The 21,686-nt window shown below is 42.0% G+C and overlaps 1 protein-coding gene across 1 annotated transcript in view; it reads left to right on the top strand.

The window, feature by feature from the left end:
• Positions 1-1,648: 1,648 nt before the first annotated feature.
• Positions 1,649-21,686, top strand: part of HMGA2 (high mobility group AT-hook 2) — a 123,848-nt gene continuing 103,810 nt past the window's right edge. The window contains exons 1-3 of the mRNA XM_074901530.1: positions 1,649-1,759; positions 4,328-4,414; positions 12,034-12,084. Of these exons, the coding sequence (XP_074757631.1) occupies positions 1,649-1,759; positions 4,328-4,414; positions 12,034-12,084 (249 nt within the window). The remainder of the gene's footprint in view (positions 1,760-4,327; positions 4,415-12,033; positions 12,085-21,686) is intronic.

The raw sequence follows: 21,686 nt of genomic DNA, 5'->3' as shown, positions 1-21,686 counted from the left end.
AGTCGCACATGGAGCCCAGGTGCGAGCGTTTTCTCTGGGGGCCGCACAGACGTCGGGGTCCTCCTTGGCCTTTGTGGCGACCCCCTCGTGCCGCGGGGAAGCACGGGAGCGGACCGACCACCAAGGGAGGGAGGCGGCCGCGGGGGACGCCCTGCTTTGAGAGCCCGGGCAGATCTGCGGACCGGCGCCCTGCCCTGCTCACGGGAACGGTGTCGGGGCAGGCTCTTACTAAGAGGTCGTTCCCCGCGCCCGCCACCGTCCCGGCAGGAAAGCTCCGACCCGCTGCCGGGTGACACCACCCGCCCCTCGGCCAGGCGCCCGCCGTCCCCGGAGACGCCGGGAGCCCGCCGGCCGCACCGGCAGCGCCTCCCCGCCGGCCGCACCGCCGGCGAAGGGGCCCCACTGCCTCCGCCGCCGCCCTCCGACCCGCCCGCCCGCCCGCGGCCGGAGCGCGGGTGGCGCCCGGCGGGCCCGGCCCAGGGGCGGCCCCGGCCCGGCCGCCTTTGTTCCGCTCGGCGGCGGGGCGCCCACGTGCAGCGGCGGCGGCGGCGGCACCGTGCCCGCGCAGCCCCTCGCACCCGGCCGCGGGGAGGGGCTGGGGGGGTGTCGGGCTCTCCCCCCGCCGCGGCGCTGCGCGGGGGCAGCCGCGGGCGCGGGCCGGGGCGCCGGGACCCCGGCCTGGCCCTTTAAACCTGCCGCGGCGGCGGGGCCGGGCCGGTGCGGGACACGTGAGGCGGCCGCGGCGTGCTCGGCCGCCGCTGCTCCGGCTGCCGTGCTGCTCGTGTTTTATCTGGCCGGCCGCCAGCCCCCGATCGCTGGGGTTTTCGGATTTTTGCTCTGCCTCCTCCTCTTTTTTTTTTTTTTTTCACAGCCCCCTCCTGGTTTTTCCACCCACGGGTAAAGGTGGTTTTTCTTTTCTTTTACTTTATTTTTTTAATCCCTCATCCTACTTTAGTCCGTGGGCAGGACTCGCATAATAATATTTCCAGTCCCAGCAGCTCGCATCACAGACACGAACTCAGGACCGCCCCCCCCCCCCCTTTTTTTTTTCCCCAATCTCCCAAATCGTTTTACTATTATTATTTTTTAAATGATCGCTCTTTTTGCAAGCTGCTCCTGCTGCTGCCGAAATCCCCGTCTTCCCAGGGTGCATGCTTCTGGCAAGATTGTGCAGTGTTCTCAGTCCATTTTCAATGTGTCTTATCTTAATTTGTCCTGATCCGATCTAAGCGCGATAGCCACCACTTGCTTTCAATTTGTAGGATTTTTTCCCCTTCTTGGTTTGCTCCGACAACCTCGGAGCATTTCCCTCTCTCCTTGCACTTCCAGGGTTGCAATTTACTCTGCTTTTTTTTTTTTTTTTTTTTTTTAATTTTTTAACCTCCCCTCTTTTGAATTGCTTCATGTTACTAACCATTCCTAAATTGTAAGAGAGATTCATTCCCCCTCCTCTTCCAGCACTACCAGCACCACTACCACCATCACCTCCTCCTCCTCCTCCTCCCCTTCTCTTCTCCTTTTTGGCAGCACCAGGACGTCCGGTGTGGTGGTGGCAGCGAGCAGCAAAAGCAGCAAGAGCTCGTTTTGATTCCCCCCCTTCCAAGGTGCTTTGGAGAGACTGGTTTAAGGCTGAGCAGCAGAAGTCACGATGAGTGCACAAGGTGAGGGACCCGGTCAGCCTTCCACTGCTGCCCAGGAGCAACCTGCAACCGCAGAGCCTCAGAAGAGAGGACGAGGCAGACCCAGGAAGCAACCACAAGTCAGTATCGTATAGATACGTAGAGCCGCAGATCTATAGTATTATAGGCATGTACATGTACGTATTATGCTGCAAGTGAAGGCGTCCTGGAGCCGGGGCGGGGGGCTTTGTTGTGCGCTGCTTCCCGGCGAGGTGGTGCAGAGACGTTAGCGAGGGGCTCCGCCGGGCGCCCCGGCGGGGGAACCCCGCAGCCCGGGAGCGGCGGGGTGCTGCCTGCCCGAGCCTCAGCCGCAGAGCCTCCTCGGGACTTTCACTATTGTGCACGGAGCGAGCTGGGGCTTTTCAATGTAAATGGGGAACATGGAGCAGCGCGGCTCCGACCAACCAGCGCTCGCTGGGTCATTTCGAGCTGATTTTGAAATTGCGAAAGCGAGGAGCAGGGAACGGGGCTCTCTCTCCTGTCTCCCTCGTCTCTCAGCCCTTGCAATGTCTCAATCTGCGTGTGTGTGTGTGTGCGTGCGTGTGTCGGGTCCCACCGGGGGCTGCTGCCGCCTCCAATCTTGACCAGCCCAGCCCCTGACTGCCCCTAGATCCTGGGGTTGGGGGTGAGGAGGGTGTCTAGAAACTCGCATAGGTTTTTTTGCCTCCCCCCCACCTTTCCCCTGGCTTCCCCCCCCCCCTCTTCCCCACCTCCTCCCTCACCCCCGTCATCGTATGCAGAGGTGCCCCCGTTGCCGATGGAGGTGGGGGAGGTAGCCGGAGGGGGCTTGCCCTGCATTTGCAACACCTTTTGCCTCTGCTCCGGCGCCTTCCCAGGCAGGTCGGGGCGAGGGGGGGCTGCTCAGCGCGGGGAGCGGGGCCCGGCTGCCTCCCCCCGGGCCCCGCAGGGGACGCGCGGGGCTCCTGTTTTTGACTTACAAGACCTGAATCCGCGCTGAGGTTGCTAGATCCGTGCATTATTTCCACCCCCACCCCCCCTCCCGCCCCTTCCCTCCGTCGCCCGAGGTGCCATTGTCGCATCGCCGGGCAGTGCCGGGCTGCGCGGAGCCCCCGCCGCCGCCGCCCGGGGGGGATCCTGCCCGCGGATGCAACCAATTAAGCCGGCGGCTTCGCGGGGGCAGCGCGGCGTTGTTCGCAGCCCTTTCCATGCCTCCCGCGGCAGTCACGATAGGAAAGCGGGGCTGCCCACGGAGCTGGTTTTAGAGCGAGCTCCCGCGGGCTTTAAACGTGTTTACTACCATTCCTTTCGCATCAGCCCCCTGTCACGGGAGCTTGCGATGGGCTCCGAAAACACGGAGGGAGCCGAACAGCAGAGCCCCGGGCCGGGGGAAGCCCGGCTGCTTTGCTCGCCCCCTCTCCCACCGATGTGCTCCTGCAGATTGCGCGGAAAGTCCTTTTCGGAAAGCCATAAAAGCGGAGCCCCTGGGTTTCCCGCTCTGCCCCCAGTGACACTTTATTTCACCGGCGCGGCTCCGGGTTCTGCCCCCCGTGCGGCTTCACTCTCCGGGCTGCCCTCGCCCAGCCCCAGCATCAGCCCTGCGAGCTTGCGCCGGGGCTTCCTTCCACCTCCTTCCACCCCCCACACCCCCCCCTCCGCCATAGCGTTTGAGTGTATGGAAGAGAAAGGAAAGTGCGTCTCCGTAAACGTGTTCAGCCCAGATGTGCGGTGCCTGCGAGGATCGCCACTGAGAGCTGGAGCAGTTAGGGAGTCCCCTCGCCAGCCTCCCCTTAACCTACCCGGGAATTAAAAAGCTGAAGAGTTTTAAACTGGTTTAAGTTAATAAACTGCATTTAATTAGTTTTACCACATCCTGTAATGTGAATGAAATCTATATTTAAAATTAGAAAAGTTTTATAGTATTTCTGATTCAGTGAGTAAATATTTGGAATCCAAACTCTTAGTAATTCATACCCATTATTAAGGACTGATTATTTACTGTCAGGCAGAAGAGCTAGTTAAGAAAATAGCTAAAATAGTAAGTATTCCTGTCGAGTCATTTTAGAGTTGCGTTTCTGTTTCGGATATTTTCTTTTGTCGAGTTTTGGCTTGAGAGTGCTCTATTTGGAGCAACTTTTACATTTGCACTTTAATACATATCAACTATGTTTAGAATAGGTGTGAGTATAGTTCCAACTACAGAACAACACAAAAAATAATCCCGAAATATTTGTGCCCTTGAGAAACTAGTAAGCTTACTTTACAGTTTTCCAGTAGTTAACTTCTTTTTTTTCCCCAAAAGTTTGTGCTAGAAACTGCATATGGTAATTGTATCTTCCTACAATGAAATGCAATTGAAATTAATTGGGTAGCTATTATTTTTTGAATGGTCATTCTTACATGAGGGAAACCATAGCCATCTTCTTTTAAAAATGTATTTTCTGCTATCACATGTTTGAATATGCAAACTTTTCGAAGTTTTTCATGTAATTACAAGGGAAGTTAAACTCTTACTGTGCAAAGTAGACTTTTTCTTTACCTCAGATTTTTCATGTTGCATTTTAAACATTGTGTTATCTATACTATTAATGTATATATGTTTTAAATAACTTCTCAGTTATAGTTTATCCTTCAGACCTTCTGGGTTAGTTTTAGCCTCTTGCCACAATTGCATGTTTTCCTGTATTTAGGAACCAACTGGTGAACCTTCTCCTAAAAGACCAAGAGGAAGACCCAAAGGAAGCAAAAACAAGAGTCCCTCTAAAGCAGCTCAGAAGGTGAGATTATTAAAGAGGGAGAGTTCCTAATGCTGTTTTTTCATCGACTGGTAGCAAAAAATCCGGTCATTTAGGCTGTGAACTTTGGGATTGGGACCCTTTTAATAATGGAAGCTACGTAAAGATTGTATTTTGCATTTTTAAGATTAGAATTAGCATGCTGCATGAAGACCCTAGGTACAAAACCTATGAGGACAGCTTGCTTTTTAAATAGTGTACAGATTAGTTAAATAACATAGTGTATTTGATGTGTTTACTGAAATCTCTTGTATCTAGTAAGGAAATCAATAATAAGGATATTATTTTCTCAATTAAGATTTTTGGAAGAGGAAGATTAATTTCTTGTGCACTTAAAGTTATTAATACTACAGACCAAATCTGTATATTAAAGCTAAGTGTTTTGTCAAACATAGGTTAATTAGAAGTAAATCCAGTTATGTGTTGATGGAAATAAGTGCATATATTGAAATTTACAGCTTTAAAATGTGATTGTATAGTAAACTGTGAGTTACAGGAAAATCCTACTATATCTTGTTTAGTAATCAGTTTCAAAGAGACTTTTACTTGAAGTGCTATTAGTCTTCTGAACCACTATTGCTTGGTGATGGGAGCAGACTTTTATTCTGGTTCTGAATGAATTCAGCTATAGGAGAAATTTTCTGAAGTCACTGCCTTTAGTGCATGGACTTTACATCACAAATACAACATGAAAATGTGACTTAATTTTATTTGAATTGGGGAAAGCTCAGCGTTAGAAAACTGTACTTAGAAGGCAAATATTACCTTTCTGTAGGAATTATTTTAGTGAAGGCAAATAGTTGCGTATAGACTTAAAAACAAACAGGGGAGTTTTGTTTATGTTGATGGTTGCACAGCAGTTAGCACTAATTTACAGGTACCAAATTGGAAACAAAATCTTACACTACAGTTCACTACCAGATTTTGTATCAGTATCTTTTAAGTAGATCTGTGACAAAATGTGTGTGGAAGATATTTGTGGCCTCATCTAATTATAATTTACTTTTCAATATGCCTATGGTACTGACCATGCTGAGTTTGATAGTTTTCAGTGTTATGCAACTACTGATAAATACTAAATTATTAGAGGGTGACTATGGTTTCATGTCTGTTTTGTTGTGTTTTCAACATTTGTTTGAGGGACGTTTTCCAACTCTTTAAATTTAAAATACTTTTTTACCTTCTGAGCTGGAAAAAAAGCAGTATATTCTGTCAAGAAGTTAATGAATTAGTAAAAAATGCTTTACAGGTTAGGTATTTAAAATATATCAAAGCCACTCTGCAACCTGGTGAGCTTAAAATGTTGATTTTTTTCTTTATATAGTAAAAATGTTCCTCAGATTCACTTTAGAATAGTTTAAATTTCACTCTTCAAAAGAGAGAGCAGTGTTTTATTAGTCTAGTGAATCCAAATGTGAGCTTTAGTATTTTAAATATTACTTTTAGGAGTGTTGGCTTTCCTAGGAGAAATATTTGTAATAAGATTAAATTTTAAGTAATTCGTAGAAATGTGTTTTAAAAGGATATTTCTAAAAGAAATATTAACATAATTTCACTTATATGAGTGATTTGGAAATCAGTGTAAATGGAAAATAACTTAAAAACATTCCTATATATGTAGGTATATCAAATCAAGAGCTTTCCAGATGATTTTGGATACATATAGTTGGGTTTTTTTAATCTAATTTACGAACTGAGCAATTCAGTTGTAACGTTTTGATTTTCAGAATGCATTAAGTTACTGCTCTAATTAAAGCAAACCCTTTCGGGTGTTGATAATGTAAAAAATTGACCCAAGACCACACGTCTTTTTTATCATAAAAAAAACCCTTTGAGGGGTGTGTAATTACAGGTCTTATTTGTTTCTGGGTTTATAGATAAAGTATATAAATGTTTGATAAATCCTCCAAAACATAAAACACTTATAAAGCCTTACTAGAAGAAAGTCACTGAGATCACATTTCAAATAAATATTTTAGATGTTTTTCCAAATTGATAATTAACCCTCTCTAAAATGGTTCAGCATCTCACCAGGCATCTCAAAGTATCTTTTTATGTAATATTAATTCTGACAGTTTTTCTAACAGTAATATGAATGGAGAGATTTTGGCACTGTAAAAAAGCTTCATTTGGTGGTGAGGGTGTCATCTCTTAAAAGTGAGCTTTATGTGTGATTTTGTGGTAAACATATTTACACATACATATGCATACATATATTTATTTAAGACTTGCTACAGCCTGTCTCAACTCTCAGAAAGGGAGCTGGCTAACTTAGCTTAAGCCACTCTACATGTGAACCTGTGTACTATACACGCAACTGGAAATTGCTGGAATTTCTAAAGAATAGTGTGTGGCCTGTGTGTTTCAAAGGGAGCTCATTGAAATGTATTAGAGTGTTCACAACATGCAAGAGAAACGTCGGCCAGGAGAACCCACCGAGCAGCCATGAGAAGGCACTCATGATTAATTGATTGGGTGTTCTCTTGCAAACCATTACACATCACAATTAAAAATGTATTGCACGAACTGGCAGTGAGTTAAAAATACTCCAGAACTGGGACTTTGCTTTGCTATACTTCAGAAAGGAAATACCCTTAAATCAGTTGGGACAATTTACCCTGGAATCGTGGTTGTGTTTTTAAAATTTCTTGATTCATGGGATTTTTTATTTTTATTTTTTTTTTTTAGCTTTCAGAGCTTGTGTTTGGTCTTAGTAAACTGGCCTTGGGGCATCTGAAAACAAACTCTGCTTGTTAGGAAATTAGCAATGTGAAACTTGACAATGCATACAGAATGTTGCAAGACCAATTGGACAGCTAATAATGTGACAATTAATCTAATTTTAGGTAATATTAATTTTTTTTAAAAGCCTTGACTATCACACATGCCTAACTTGTTATAAACTGGGCACAAAAGGTAAACTGCATTTTGTAGAAAACCAAACCATTTCTCAGTTTAATTTTCACGAGCAGAAGGAACACAAGATGCTAGCAGATGAGAAGAGATAGACACAAAAAGACTCTTAATCACTTTGTACTTGAATCCCCACAATTAGGCTGTTATTAAAGCCTGCGTCTTTAAACAAGTCATTCTGTTATTCATTTTAAATATTTGTAAAAAAAAAAAAAAGCAAAAAAGTGAAGGTTTTCTTTTTTTTCCTAAAGGACAATTAGTTTTGCGGGAAGATCTGGGTAGGGATGTTACTTTTTTGTTTCCTGGGTGTTCTGTGGTTGAGTTTTATTTGTTAGACTGAACAGTGTTCCCAGCCCATCACATTTCCCTGAAGCATTTAGGGGCTTTTCTTTGTTTAGCTCCTGTAGTTGGGCTTGACAAAAATACTGTATAGGCATAAATACTCTCCTGTTTGGTAGGAGGAAACACAGTTTTGAGGTTACAAAAAGGAGTAGTAGCTATTATGTATTTGTCTCAAAGGAAAATGTCAAGGGATATCCCAGGAAGATCAAAAAGTAAACACTCTTTATTAAAATTCACCCTCAGTTAAAATATTTTGAGTTTTGTGTAGTTGTTGATGTAGTGAAATTCATTGAAAATACCTCCAGATCTTGAAATATCAACCTCTGAAAACTGGAACTTGTAGTACTGTGTATGACTACACTCACTACTGTCTTTACGTTACATGGCCCGAGTTTGGTATGTAGAAAAGCATGTCCTCTAGTTAAGCAGTCCAAAGGTAAAAAAAAAAAAAAAAAAAAAAGCACATGTGACCGGGACTCTGCCCTAAATTGGTTCATGAAGATCTATTTTTCTTCTCCATGCTTGATTCATTTTCACCAACACCAGTCATTACTGGCTTAAAACGAAAACAAGATCAGATTTATCAAGTAATCATAGCATGGTTATAGTAAAAAAAACCAAAACCAAAACACCAAAAGAGAGACCTCTAAATCAGGCATTTTAAGCAAGATGGGAGAAGCACAAGACTGATTCCTGTTTAGAATTGGGTAAAACAGGACATTGGAAGTCTGATATTTTTGTAGCTAGCCAATGCCTGAATTTCTTTTAAAAGTTTTTCTTAATGACAAAATAACTTTTTTTTAGGAGAGGGACACATTTGTGGGCAAGGTCTTTTGTCATGGTTTGACATCTGTGATCTTCTGAGAACTGGTTATTTCATCTGACTTACAGCTCTGACACATTTTACCTGAGGTCTCCAGCAGATCATTTTGCAAAGTGGATAGAGTTCTCCAAATTTAGATTCTGTTCCATTTGAGATCTTCCTTGACAATAGATAGATGCTCAAAGAGCACTTTATAGCCATTCAATTATTTATACTTGTCTTGTTAATTGCTTTCAGTAGTACAGCCTCAGTTTCTGTCTGGGCATGGCACATTTGTGCAACAAGGAGGCAGAGATGATGGGCAGTCAAGTCCTACAGTTGCTGACAGCAAGTCATTGGAAGCAGGTTTGATGGCCCTGTGGTACAGGGTTTAGCTGAATTGCCAGTCTGCCTGGGGACTGTTAACTGACTTCCAGATGGCAATGACTGGAATGGCCATCTTTCTCACTTGGGACAAAAAAGCCCCCAAAACATTTCCCGTATAGATCATGCACTTAAAAGGGAGTAAATCTAGTTCTGTTCCTAAAATGAGACTTAGCAAAAATGATGTATTCATATTATGGTTACAAGAAATTTCATAATTTTTCATAAAACATCATAACACCGACCATCCTTTAAGCTTGGTGATTTCGTGTCTTAGCTGTATAGAGCAAGATCATGCCTCATCGTGTAGCACCAAATGTTAAGAAAACCCTGACCAAACACATCTGAGTTTCAAGAGGTGCTTTAGAGGATGAAGGCAGCAGCAGCTTCCTTCCTGACTAAGCAGGTGCCCACTGCTGCTGCATGTGGGGTGGCTGGGAGCATGTGCATCTTGCTGCCCAGCTGAGAATCTGTGTTACCTCTGGGTGGTTTGAGGCTCTCTCTAGATTTCTTCCTAGCTTCGGAGACAACACTTCAATTAAAGCAGTCAACATGCTGGCATGTTTGTGATTATGCAAATACCTTTTCAGAGGAAAGGCAATGTCTTGGCACTTATATGTTCCTTTTCTTATTAATTACTTGAAAATTATATGGAGAAACATTGAGTTACTTGATTGATATGCAATAAAACCTTTCCTCAGGTGCTTAAATTAAAAGACAGTCTTATGCTGTTGGAGAAAATACCGGATGTGTTTGCAAAATGCAAACTAAAAAAAATCCAGAGTGAAAGAGGTGGAGTATTTCTGTAAACTTCGTGCCTTTATCATCACCACTGGACTGCCACCACTCCTTTTGGTCATTCCAGAAGTGTTTTGTCTTTCTCTTCGCTTGGAATGGAGATAAAAACATCCACTTTGAAGGTTCTTGTCATTCATTTTCTGCAGTTTAGTCTGTGGAAACCTTCCTATTTACTTACAGAATTGCTCTGTACCAAAACATCGTCTCTGGCATGCCCTGCTGTTTGCTCAGCTCACCTCTGGGAAAGATTTGGTTTTGATAAGAACTATGGAAATGTTTTTCTTCTAACATGAGGTGGAAATCATATACAGCAGGAATATAGTGCCTTTCAATATGAAAGGTCCCCAAGCACTTGACAAACTGATACCCAAACTAGCCAGCAGGAACACTAGCCACTTCTGACATGGACCTTCCTCAGGGGTAAAGCGCAGCACTGTTCATGGCAAGCGGCCATGCTGTGTGACAGTTTATGGCAGGAAGTGAAGATTAGTTACTCAAAGAAATCTCTCATGTTCTCTTTCCTATCAAACTAGATTATACGCTGTAGTTAAACTTACAATTTGTGTCAGGTTTGTAGGAACTTTAATTGTGAGACCAAAGTAGTTTTTGTTTCCAAAAAGTTATTTTTTTTTCATAGAGTTTTGGAAAAGGGTCTTTTCTTCAGATGCGGTAAAATACAGAAGAAAATAAATGACAGTTGTGCTTTGATAGCATGTTAGGTGTTGATTTGTTAAGAACAATTTTAACCCAATATTTTCCTTTAAGATTTATGCCTAGTGTTTCATGAAATAAACATAAATGCAGGGGCCTACAGCTTGTCAAATCTAAACCACATCTTTTTTTTTGCATCCTTTGGCTTATAAGGTATAAAGAAATGAACACTTTAAAAGGAAGCAAAACTCTGAAATAAGACAGCTGTAGTATATAGTAAATGCACTTAAACAAGTATTCTCACAAGAGGGTTTCACCTTATGTGTAACACTAGTATAAGTGATTAAAAAGCAAGTTTACTCTCTTAACAAGTCTGAGTGATAATTTTGCCATTTAGGAGTGTGAATTTTATTTTTCACAGCTTTCTTCTTGGTGAGATACTTATTTCAAAATAATTGCATTTAACTTGCAGGGCAGTTTTCTTGTAGAGATTCCTCCACTACTTCCTTGGCTCAAGTTCTCTTAGAGGGATCCGATTTACACAGCATTGGGTTACAGGATATGTTACAGAGATTGACCAGCAAGTGATTTATTTAAGGACATAGTTGATTTCTGAGGGCAAATCAAATACACTTACAGTTAACTGGAAAAAAAAAATCATGGAAATGTGGAAGCACATTTACAGAATGTGTACTAAAAGTCTTCATTCTCGGGGACTTTGTATGTGGCAAGTCCTGTCCTCACTGAAACTGATGGCAAAATCCTCATCATCCCAAGTGGTACAGGGTTATTTTCCTGATGAGGTGTATGGATGGGCAGAGCCTACCTAGAGAAAATAACCTGCAATTTTAATTTTAAAGCCTGTAAATATTTTAGAGTCGTGCATAAGTAGTAGTATTCACAGTGTCACACAGTGAATTAATGGAAGAGTCTTGTAAGAGAGCCCATATTTTCTTTACTTTGAGCTCCAGGACCAACTGCTGGTCATACATAAATGAAGCTGTCATTTCTAGGGTACCTTCCATGCTGTTTCTTTAAACCTGAAAAGGGAAGGTGTGTTTTGGACCAGTGAAAGGTTTACGTACAGCTTAAGGATGCACTTTTACCTGGAAAACTTCATGTGAAGTAGAAAAGTTATTTCCCAGTATGAACACACACACGTTCATGGTGATTGTCTGTCCAAATCCATTTCATGTGTGAACATCATGAAACTAAAAGAAGGAATCGTGATTGCTAGAAACTGCTTTCTTCAGACTTGGAGCAGGCTGTGTTTTAAATTTAGTATCTTCAGGTAATTCTGACAGCCTGTGAAAGACTAGATTTGATGTTATTGGGGGTTCTTGGGTTCCCAAACTGCCCTGTGCCCCCATCTGCAGCCTGCATGCCCCATGGCTGCTTGGGGTCAGGGCACCCCAGGCTATACTGCGGGGAGTGTGTGCGCATGCTCCTCTGTGCTCCTGGACGCATTGTGGATCAGGACTGGGAGCACCCTTGGGTGCAGGTGAAGCATCCCCTGGCCACACTGGCTAGGAAATGTCAGAAAAAACAACATAAACACTTTCCACCAGAAAACCCATAGAGCAGGAGTGGGGCTTTGTGCCACCCAAGAGATATAATTATGGATAATGTTACAGGAAAGTAGTTCCTAGTTAATGAGGCTGTTAAATAATGCTGAGGTATAAAATACATTGTGTTTCTTTTCCCTTTACAGAAAGCAGAAGCCACTGGTGAAAAGCGACCCAGAGGCCGGCCCAGAAAATGGGTAGGTATTTCACTTCGAATAATTTGATTTATTTGCTGTGTTATAAAACATGTTACAAAGTCCATTCTTTTAGAGAACAGTTATTTCTGCTTCATTTGTAAAAAAGAGCATCCATCTTCTGTGTCTGTTCTGGTGGATTGACTAAAGGGTTAAGATAGCAGGGAAATTAACCACAGGTTCCTACCTTTAGACTCTGGTAGTTTGCTCAAGACACTTTACTATTAAATGTTTGCTAGGAGTGAATATTTATGTGTCTCTTATCAGCATGAAAAGCGGCACAACTCTTCCTTCAAAAGAGAGTAACAATGAGATAACTTGTTCAATAATTGAGTGACAAAGGTTAAAGGGGTACTATCAGACATAAGAAGGTGATTAAGAGAGGTGATAACATTCAAATGTAGTGTGCACAAGGTACAGGTTCAAAACCAAAATGTCTTTGTTCTACATTGCCTGGAAACACAGCATATTTTCGTTAAATTCAGTGAGAAAGAGCAAAAATGAACAGCAGGATACTTCCACTTAGAATGTAGTTTTTCCATTCTGGGCCATCTTATGCCTCATATAATTGTAGTGACTGGTAGTATGTTTCATTAAAAGTTTCCTCTTCCCTGGCTGTTTAGTCTGATACATGGCTATCAGACACATGTGTTTTGATTCTTGGGCCATGGAAAGATTTCAGTGTCAGATACTTGAAACTAATTTTTCTTGCTGGTGTTTACTGCTATTGAGAGTCTGCCTTGTGCACCTCTCCACTGCAGGTCTTTCATTTATGCACTGGCTTTCAAAAGATAAGTGATGGGAATGTCACTTGGAAAAGATGATTGAATATTAGAAGATACGAAAGTGTGGCCATGTACTCCATCACAAGTTAACATTTATGATTTACCTTTTCCAGTTCCTTTTCCCTTTATCTGGTCAACATTTTTCTTTAAACTTCTTTTTCAAATTCATCCCTCCCCATCTCAGTTTTGCTCCTGTATTTTACTTTGCTTTCTCTTTCTTCTCTGCAATCCCATAATTTATTCCTTCATTTTGTTCAGTTCTTTTGCATAGGTGTTATCACAGCTGTAAAAGTATATATATGCTTGCAAAAGTTCAAACGATACCAAAAGGTACTTAAAACTACAGCTGAAGTTCTCCAGAGTGTCAGCACCTAAACATAGGAGAGATGGCTTTAACAGTCACTTTAAGAACTAGTTCTGTAGCATTGTCCAGTGATAAAGTACCCCAGGATATTTCTTTGGGGAAAACAGACTATTACACAATAGATGTATTGTTTATGCCTGTGGTTTTTGTGTCAGGCAGATTTTGGGTCTGTGAAGAGGCTCATTGGTATTAGGAAGAGGGTGGCATATTCAAACATACCTGTGCTGGTGATCTTCTCAAAGGCAGCTTGCAGAAGGCAAATGCCAAGTGCGGTGAAACATGGATTGGTTACTCTCTGCTTCCTCCCATCTGGCTCAGACCTTGTACATGTGGATGCCCAGTGTTACTTGCTTGATCCTCACCTTGGGTGCAATCCCAGGGGTAGCAGCAGAAATAGCTGGTTTCTGAGAGTAGTTTATAACAGGCAGGCCATCCCCACTGAATTAGGAATGTGTGATTGCTGAATAGGGATGGTTGAAGAGCTTGTCGAAAAGGGAAGTTGCAGCAGTCTGAAATATTATTTTTCTCTCCCCAGCAATCACAGTCAGAAACTAAGGTAAGCTTTCAGTGAAAAGGGCTAAATATAAGGCATGTGTCATCTTTTAGGCTAGAATGTTTCCCTTTATTTTTTTATCTTTATGGGAAAGAAAGAATAGGCAGTGTCGGTGGAGCATTAAGTTAGTATGGGCTGTTTGTCAAGTAAAGAATATGATTTTCAGAAATGGGAATTACTGGTTATCTAGTGGGCCTGTACATTACTTTATTGTGAGACTGATACAACACTTTCACTCATTTTCTTGAAAATAAGGCATATTTTCAAACTCAGTATTACTTATGCTGTTGTGCCTATTGAAAGCATGTTCTTTTTATTTGCTTATTCCAACGATGTGATTGCTTCTTGTGATTTTCAGAGATAACGCTTCTATCTGCAGCTTGCATTGAGATAATTCTATAGACTGTGCGAATCAAATATGACTTTTTTTCCCTCTCTTTCTTCTCTATTTTCAGTTTAAGTTAGGTTCATGGGTTCTTCCTCTGTGCATGATGAAGTGGAGAGTGATGTTACATTTTGCTCCAGAAAGAGATGTGGTTAAATTATTATAAGCCATTATGGTGCCAACTATAAGCAAAGCTTGTATTTGAAATTAAGGGAGGATTCCGCCTAAAAGGAGATGGCACAGTATCATCCTTTTTGCTTTGACATCCAGCATCCTCAGAAAATGTCCCTTTTTATCACTCAGACTTTAATTATGTCCTTATTTATATATCAAGCCTTAATGATGATGGTTCTGTATCAGTGAAATTAAGGAGTGTGTAGGGCTTTTTTTCTTGGAGAGGGCAGTATTCTATATAGCAGGTATTTTCCTAAGTTGGTAACCCTTTTTTGCGAGTCTAGAGGTTCTGTGTCATATGTTGTTCATCAAACTGTAAAGTATTATTTCTGCTGTTTCCTTCAATATGCACATGCAGAGACATACGAGCTAACAGACCACTGTAGAATTCCGGTAGCTGGTCTTTCTGCCGGTTCAAATTAAGTATTTAATGTTTGTGACTCACAATGTATTTATTTATATATTATTTTTTAGAAGAGAAGTAAATCTTTTTGACTAGTATAAAACTGGGAAGGGGGAGGGAGAGCCCAAGTCAAGAGGGCAGGGAGCCCAGTTTATCAGAAGCATATGAGACATCCAGTGATCTTTTTAATGCAATAATGTGTACTTTGCAGAGCTGTCAAGGAAAAGAAGACCTTTGTCAGTAGAACAGACAATAAAGATTGACAAACTCTTCTGAAAATAAAATATTCAGCTGCATAAAGAAGTTTTCTTAATGTGGAGAGCAAATTGAATAAAAATCCTAAAGATAACAAGGTCAAGAAAGTGGGAAAGGAACATATTTGGAATCAGAAACACAGTGTCTGCTGCTGTAAAACTCATCGTCTCTGTAGGTTGCTGCACGTGTGTGAAGTGCATTGAAGGCTGTGTGCCCTGTTAACTAAGAGAGAAGTAAACCTATTCATGACCTTGAAACTCCTTAATTTTAGACATTTTAATGCAGGAACATGTTCTAAGCTCTTTGGATGCATCTACATTAGTATGTCAGGTCAAATCAGAAGTGTGCTTTGGAAATACATCTCCTCATTGCCCCCAAGCAGGTTCAGAGCTCCTGGGCTGGATTCCTTTCAAATGAAACAAAATTTGAAGATGTGCTACAGAAGCGCAGTCTGGTAGTCGTTCAAGCCATAGGACTAGGCTAGAGTGAAAACCTCTTGAAAGGTGCATGGTGCGGACCTTAGATTCTCAGAACCAGCCTTTTTTCTCCGGCTGGTTCAAATTGCCTATGTATTGTAGGCGTAGCCTTTGATTCTTAAAAAAGGCAGATAAAGCACCCTGGGATTTATTAGCAGGATTATTTTGTGTAGCATAGGCATAAAGTCAAATTCATAGCCGTGGAGGATCACATTCCCAGAATTCAGTGCAGGGTTTGTCATTGGCTTCATCAGTTTTTGCCACTGAGACCTGATGCTGCTGCTCATGGGGTCAGCAACAGTTTTGCTGATGGCTTCACATAACCCTTTGTGAAGAGCTCACAGTCAAAACATTTTTTTTAATTTGTGCATGTCTAGAAGTTGACTGAAGGGAGAGTGCTTGAAAGGTTATGAGTAGAGCAGGAAACTGAATAATCAATTATTCTGCTGTTTGTTCCAAAGAACTGCATTGTAAACCCCAGGATATCCCATAGAATCACAGAATCATTCAGGTTGGAAAAGACCCTTGGAATCGAGTCCAACCACCAGCCCTACTCCATATCCCCCAACATCTCATCCAAACGTCCCTTAAACACATCCAGGGATGGTGACTCCACCACCTCCCTGGGCAGCCTATTCCACTGTCTGACCACTCTTTCTGTGAATTCTTTTTTCCTAATGTCGAGTCTGAACCTCCCCTGTTGGAGTTTAAAGCCATTTCCTCTTGATCTATCGCTAATTACCTGTGAGAAGAGACCAGCACCAACCTCTCTACAGTGCCCTTTCAGGTAGCTGTAGAGAGTGATGAGGTCTCCCCTCAGCCTTCTCTTCCTCAAACTAAACAGTCCCAGCTCCTTCAATTGCTCCTCATAGAATTTGTTCTCCAGGCCCTTCACCAGCTTCGTTGCCTTCCTCTGTACTCGCTCCAGCACCTCGATATCTCTCTTGTATTGAGGTGCCCAAAACTGGACACAATACTCCAGGTGTGGCCTCACCAGTGCAAAGCACAGGGGGACTGTCACCTCCCTACTTCTGCTGGTCACACTATTTCTAATACAAGCCAGGATGCCGTTGGTTTTCTTGGCCACCTGGGCACACTGCTGGCTCATGCTCAGCTGCTTGTCAGTTAGAACCCCCAGATCCTTCTCTTCCAGACAGCTCTCCAGCCACACCTCCCCAGGCCTGTGGCGATGCATGGGGTTGTTGTGGCCCAAGTGCAGGACCTGGCTTGGCCTTGTTGAAGCTCATCCCATTGACACTGGCCCACTGATCCAGTCTATCCAAGTCTCTCTGTAGAGCCTCCCTATCCTCATGCAGATCGACACTACTGCTTAACTTGGAAGTAGTGTCTGCGAATTTACTGATAATACACTCTATGTCCTTATCAAGATCATTAGTAAAGATGTTGAAGTGGTCCCAACACCGAGCCCTGAGGAACACCACTTGTGACCAACCACCAGCTGGATTTAGCTCCTTTGACCACCACTCTCTGGGACCGTCCAACCAGCCAGTGCTTGACCCAGCAGACCGTTCGCTCATCCAGGCCATGGGCAGACAGTTTTTCTATGAGAATTCTATGGGGAACTGTGTTGAATGCTTTTTGAAAGTCCAGGTGAGCAATATCCACAGCTTTTCCCTCATCCAATATTCAGGTCATCTTGTCATAGAAGGAGATGAGGTTTGTCAAGCAGGACCGGCCTTTCATAACCCCATGCTGACTGGGCCTGATCCCCTGGTTGTCCATTATATGACTTTTAATGGCACTCAAGATGACCTGCTCCATGACCTTCCCTGGCACCAAGGTCAGACTGACAAGTCTGTAGTTTCCTGGATCTTCCTTTCTTCCTTTCTTGTAGATGGGTGTCACATTTGCCACCCTCCAGTCCAGTGGGACCTCCCCAGTTAGCCATGATTTCAGGTAAATCATGGAAAGCATCTTGATGAGCACATCTGCCAACTCTTTCAGCATCCTTGGGTGTAACCCATCTGGTCCCACAGACTTGTTTCATAGACTTCTAGTGCTCTCAGACATCAGTATAATGGCGAAAACAAACCCAGTTCTGAAGTTGATGCTTAAAAGGGTATTTGTTTTTTATTTCCATTGTTTTTGTTATGTCTTTAGATAGATTTTTTTGGCATTGTCTGATTTCACCTCCACATTGTTTAACCTGAGCCACAGATTCATGCATGGCATGGCAGAATTGCTTAAAAAAACCAAAGAACAATCCACAGCTTTTTCAAGCTTTGAGCAGGACTTTGGTGGGAGAGATAGTTGATGCCGTGCCATGAAGCTGTTTTAAAGGATGGAAAGATGCAGTTCTGGAAGCTGCATGATTATAACAGCAGAAGAGAATCAGTGACTTCCCAAGTGCAGGGTGCATGTGAAGCATCTGCTTGCACATCTTGTCACTGATGCCCAAGTAACAACTGTGACTTTTTAGAAAACTACTCTTTCTTTCCAGAACTTTTTTTTCTGTTTGATAATCTAGATAGCACATTTCAGGTTGGTAGAAGATAAAAGATAATCAGAAATGAACTTAATTTCCTTAAGCAGAAGCTTTATCTGATCCAGTCATAATTAGCTAGACATTATAGTACTTTTGAAGCTCAGGTTTTCCCCTTTTTAATGAGAGCAGTTTCATTTTATAGGGAAAATCACTTTAAGTGGTGCCAAACCATGTTTAAAAAAATAATTACAAAAATGCTTTTTTCTAATAACGTTTTCTTCAGTTTATTTCCCACCGCAGTTTTCACATAGCTGAGATATCAAACTTTAAACATGGAAATCTGCAAGATATTTCTATGCCAGCAGTTCCAGAAGGCCTGTGTCAGGGCAAGGATTTTTATTGCTCATTCATTTGTAAGATTTTGAAAATGAGGTTTGAATTTTGAAGAAATACATGTCAAGAGAAACCTGTTGCCTCAGAAGACCCATCAATGTTTTGAGGCTATTTCTTGCCCATAATGAGTCTTTGCAAACCATTGTCTAAGCAGAAATTTCTGTCTGGCAGTGCCATGCTCTTTGATGTGAAGCTGTTTAACTAATTTTGCTTATTCCTCATTCAGCGCAGCCTTTTTTGTCTCATATGAAGTCATAGTCTAGGAGGTGCTTAAAGTCATGCAGCCTTCTTCACTAGGTGGTGGAGAGAGAAGGATGTTCTGAGATCATGGTCCATCCTGTCCTAAAAAAGGCTTTGTTGTAGGCATGGTGAATTCTTATCTGGAGATAGCAGTCTTTTGACATTGGGAAAGACAACCTAGATGATAAAATAAGACACATATCTGACTTTTAGATAGCAAAAACTACGTGTGAGAGATCTCCCCCTTTGATGCCATAGTGCTTACTAGTGCATCCCTAAGACAGGCTAGAGATTCCATTGTTATGAGAACATGTATTTGTTTGAATGAATTACTTCATGGTCCATTTGGAGCAAACCATGATTGAGGTAAAATTTAAATCACATGTATTGGATGATGAACGAAAAAGGAAGTTGCTATTTATGTAATTACAAAAATTCAGTTTCTCATACTTGGAAGAATAATGTCATTTCAGTTACTTCACATCTTTCCAACTTTGATTGCCATATCTGTGGTGTTACTGCTTTGTGTGAAGCACATCATGAAAATTTGCACATGTTCTTGTTACTTTAATCTTCCAAACTAGCTTACGTTCTTTGTGAAGGTCATAGATATTATTTTGTAGCATGGTAATATAAAATACCTTCTTTCATGAAGGTATGTTTTATGTCTGTGTGGGCAAGACTGTCACCTGGGAGGGGGTCATCGTTTCAGTTGTCTAAAGAGCTTGAAGGGGCTTTTATAATTATGAAAATCAGACTATTGACCTTCCTTTAAAATTCCTAAACTTAAGAAGTGGATGAAGGACTTGAATTGAAAGCCTTAAAAGCTTTATACTTCTAAATTTACTTACCAGTTCAGATGATCTGTAAAAGAAATCATCTCTCAAAATCTGAAAATTTTGACAAAAGCGGTGATTGTTGAACCTTTCTCCTGTGACTAACAGATATTTAATGCTCTTTTTTTGCCAATTTTTGTCTTTTCTTTCTATTCAATATTCTGGGAAGGGAAAAAAGCATCTTATGAGCTTGTACCAAATACATAAAAAGTCACTAAAAATATGTTCCGTCTCACCTGTGTACAGAGAGGTATGTGTCCTCATTTTTCTAGAAACTTGTCTAAGCAAATAGTGTCCTCCCTTGTAATCTAAGAGTCCTGTTCCTTGTTGGTATAAGTAGATGTGGCACCATTTATTTGAAGTGCAGGTCTTCTTGCAGACCACAACAGAAAATGCAGACATGATATTTCTTTTCTAAAATACATTTATATTACCAAAAAGGATATTTCCCCCATTCTCTAATTCACTTCCACTTCTGGTAAGGTATATTAAAAGGTGTTCAGTTTAGCTAAAAGATATTTTGACTTCAGCTGTCATTTCAGAATACTTAAAGGAAAATCTTTTATTGTGTTTGAGATCCAAAGAGGAAATTTTACCAGGCAAAAACTGCAGAAAGTTAAAATACAGCTTCTGTAGTGAAAGTTAGATTGAAATTAATCCTGAGATGTTTCCTTTTTATGATCTCAGATAATGGGTGTTCAAGAACTTGAAAAATTAGCTTTCCATATGGCTGTGTATTTTGATTTTATAAGCCTCTTTGCCCATTTTACATATGAGGACGTTTGAGCACTACGACTGGTTGTGGTAGCATCAGGGAGGCGTTTTAACACCTGCAGTGTTTGAATTCTTGATTTTGTTGCTAGCACATTTATCAGCAATTGTGCAACCAACTACCTAACAGAGAAAACATATCAAGTACAGACACTCATTCTTGCTCCTACAATTTCTTTTCACCGTTGTAAATGTTATGAATGCAGAAAGAGAAGCTGGGCCTCACCTCCATTGAAAATGTACTCCACGAGGTTAATTGCCTTGCCCAAGGAAATCTGTAGAAGAGCCAGGAATAGAACTCGGATTTCCTGGCAGCCAGCCCTGTGCCTTCAGCTCAAGGCCATCCTCCTCCAGTAAAGCGCACTTGCGAACAGGTTGGGTGAGGAAGGGAAATGCGCTTTTCAATTCTGTCTCTTAAAACAATATATGGTTTTTACCTGTTCCTGTAAACTCAGATCTGAGTATCTCAATATTTCGAACGTACGTCTAGCTGGTGGGCAGTGGACTAAGTAGTAGAACTAAGATATTAAAAAGGTATATGTATTCTCCCTGGAGGTATTTGAAAGACACGTAGATGTGGCCCTTAGGGACATGGTTTAGTGGTGAACTTGGCAGGGCTAGGTTAATGGTTGGACTGGATCTTAAAGCTCTTTTCCAACCTAAATGATTCTATGATTCTGCATGTAGGATAGAGTGGAGAGATTTGGGGCCAGAAGGATTTTGAACAAAACCCAGATACAGGCCTGAAAGGTATTTGATGCATATTGATGGTATTCTATCCATCTTTGTGCTTTAATTACATATAGAAGTCCAATAGTGATCCAGTAAATGACAAACGTAGTCACAAAACCAAGGTGCCTAGTGCCTTGAATGTTTTGAATGTGGTTATGTCGCTTTTCAGGATCAGAGCCATAGTTGCAGGACAGGACCATTCCAGGCCACCTCATCCAGAGATGGTATTTCCATTCCCTGCCCTTTCTAAAGATAGTGGCGCAGAGGGAATGAAACCCCATGTGTTAGTGATTCAGGACAGAAAATTCAGAGTCAAGACTTCTAGGTTTTTTTATAATTTCTGATTAATTGTGCAGCTTATTTAATGCAATTTTATAGAATTTTAAATACTCCAAGCCTCAATAAGCAGTAGCTGTACAAGAAACTATCACGTTTTTTCTCTTCCAGTGATGGGAAGGGGCCATTTTATAAAATGACAGTCAGTCCCTGCATGGGTGAATTTACTCTTCTCAGTTAAGAGTTACAATATTAATTAGAGGATAATACTTTTGGCTTCATTCTGCATTTATTACAGACCCAATCAGAGGATGTGGATCTGAAGGAATGCAGGGTTGATCTGCTCCTGGAAGGGTTGGGGGTAGGCTAGTACGGTGATAATTAATATTTAGAGAGTGCTGTCAGGTGTTTGAATGAAAGTCATTTCATGCTTTAAGTGCAAGTATTGTTATTTCCTCTTCCTTAATCTTGGGACTAAGCCTCACTTCAAATTGCAGTTCAGTATTACATTTTAGG

This window comes from Athene noctua, chromosome 3, assembly GCF_965140245.1.
Source record: "Athene noctua chromosome 3, bAthNoc1.hap1.1, whole genome shotgun sequence".
NCBI lineage: Eukaryota > Metazoa > Chordata > Aves > Strigiformes > Strigidae > Athene > Athene noctua.
Note: the sequence above shows the minus strand (reverse complement) of the source record. Positions and strands in the feature narration are given on the sequence as shown.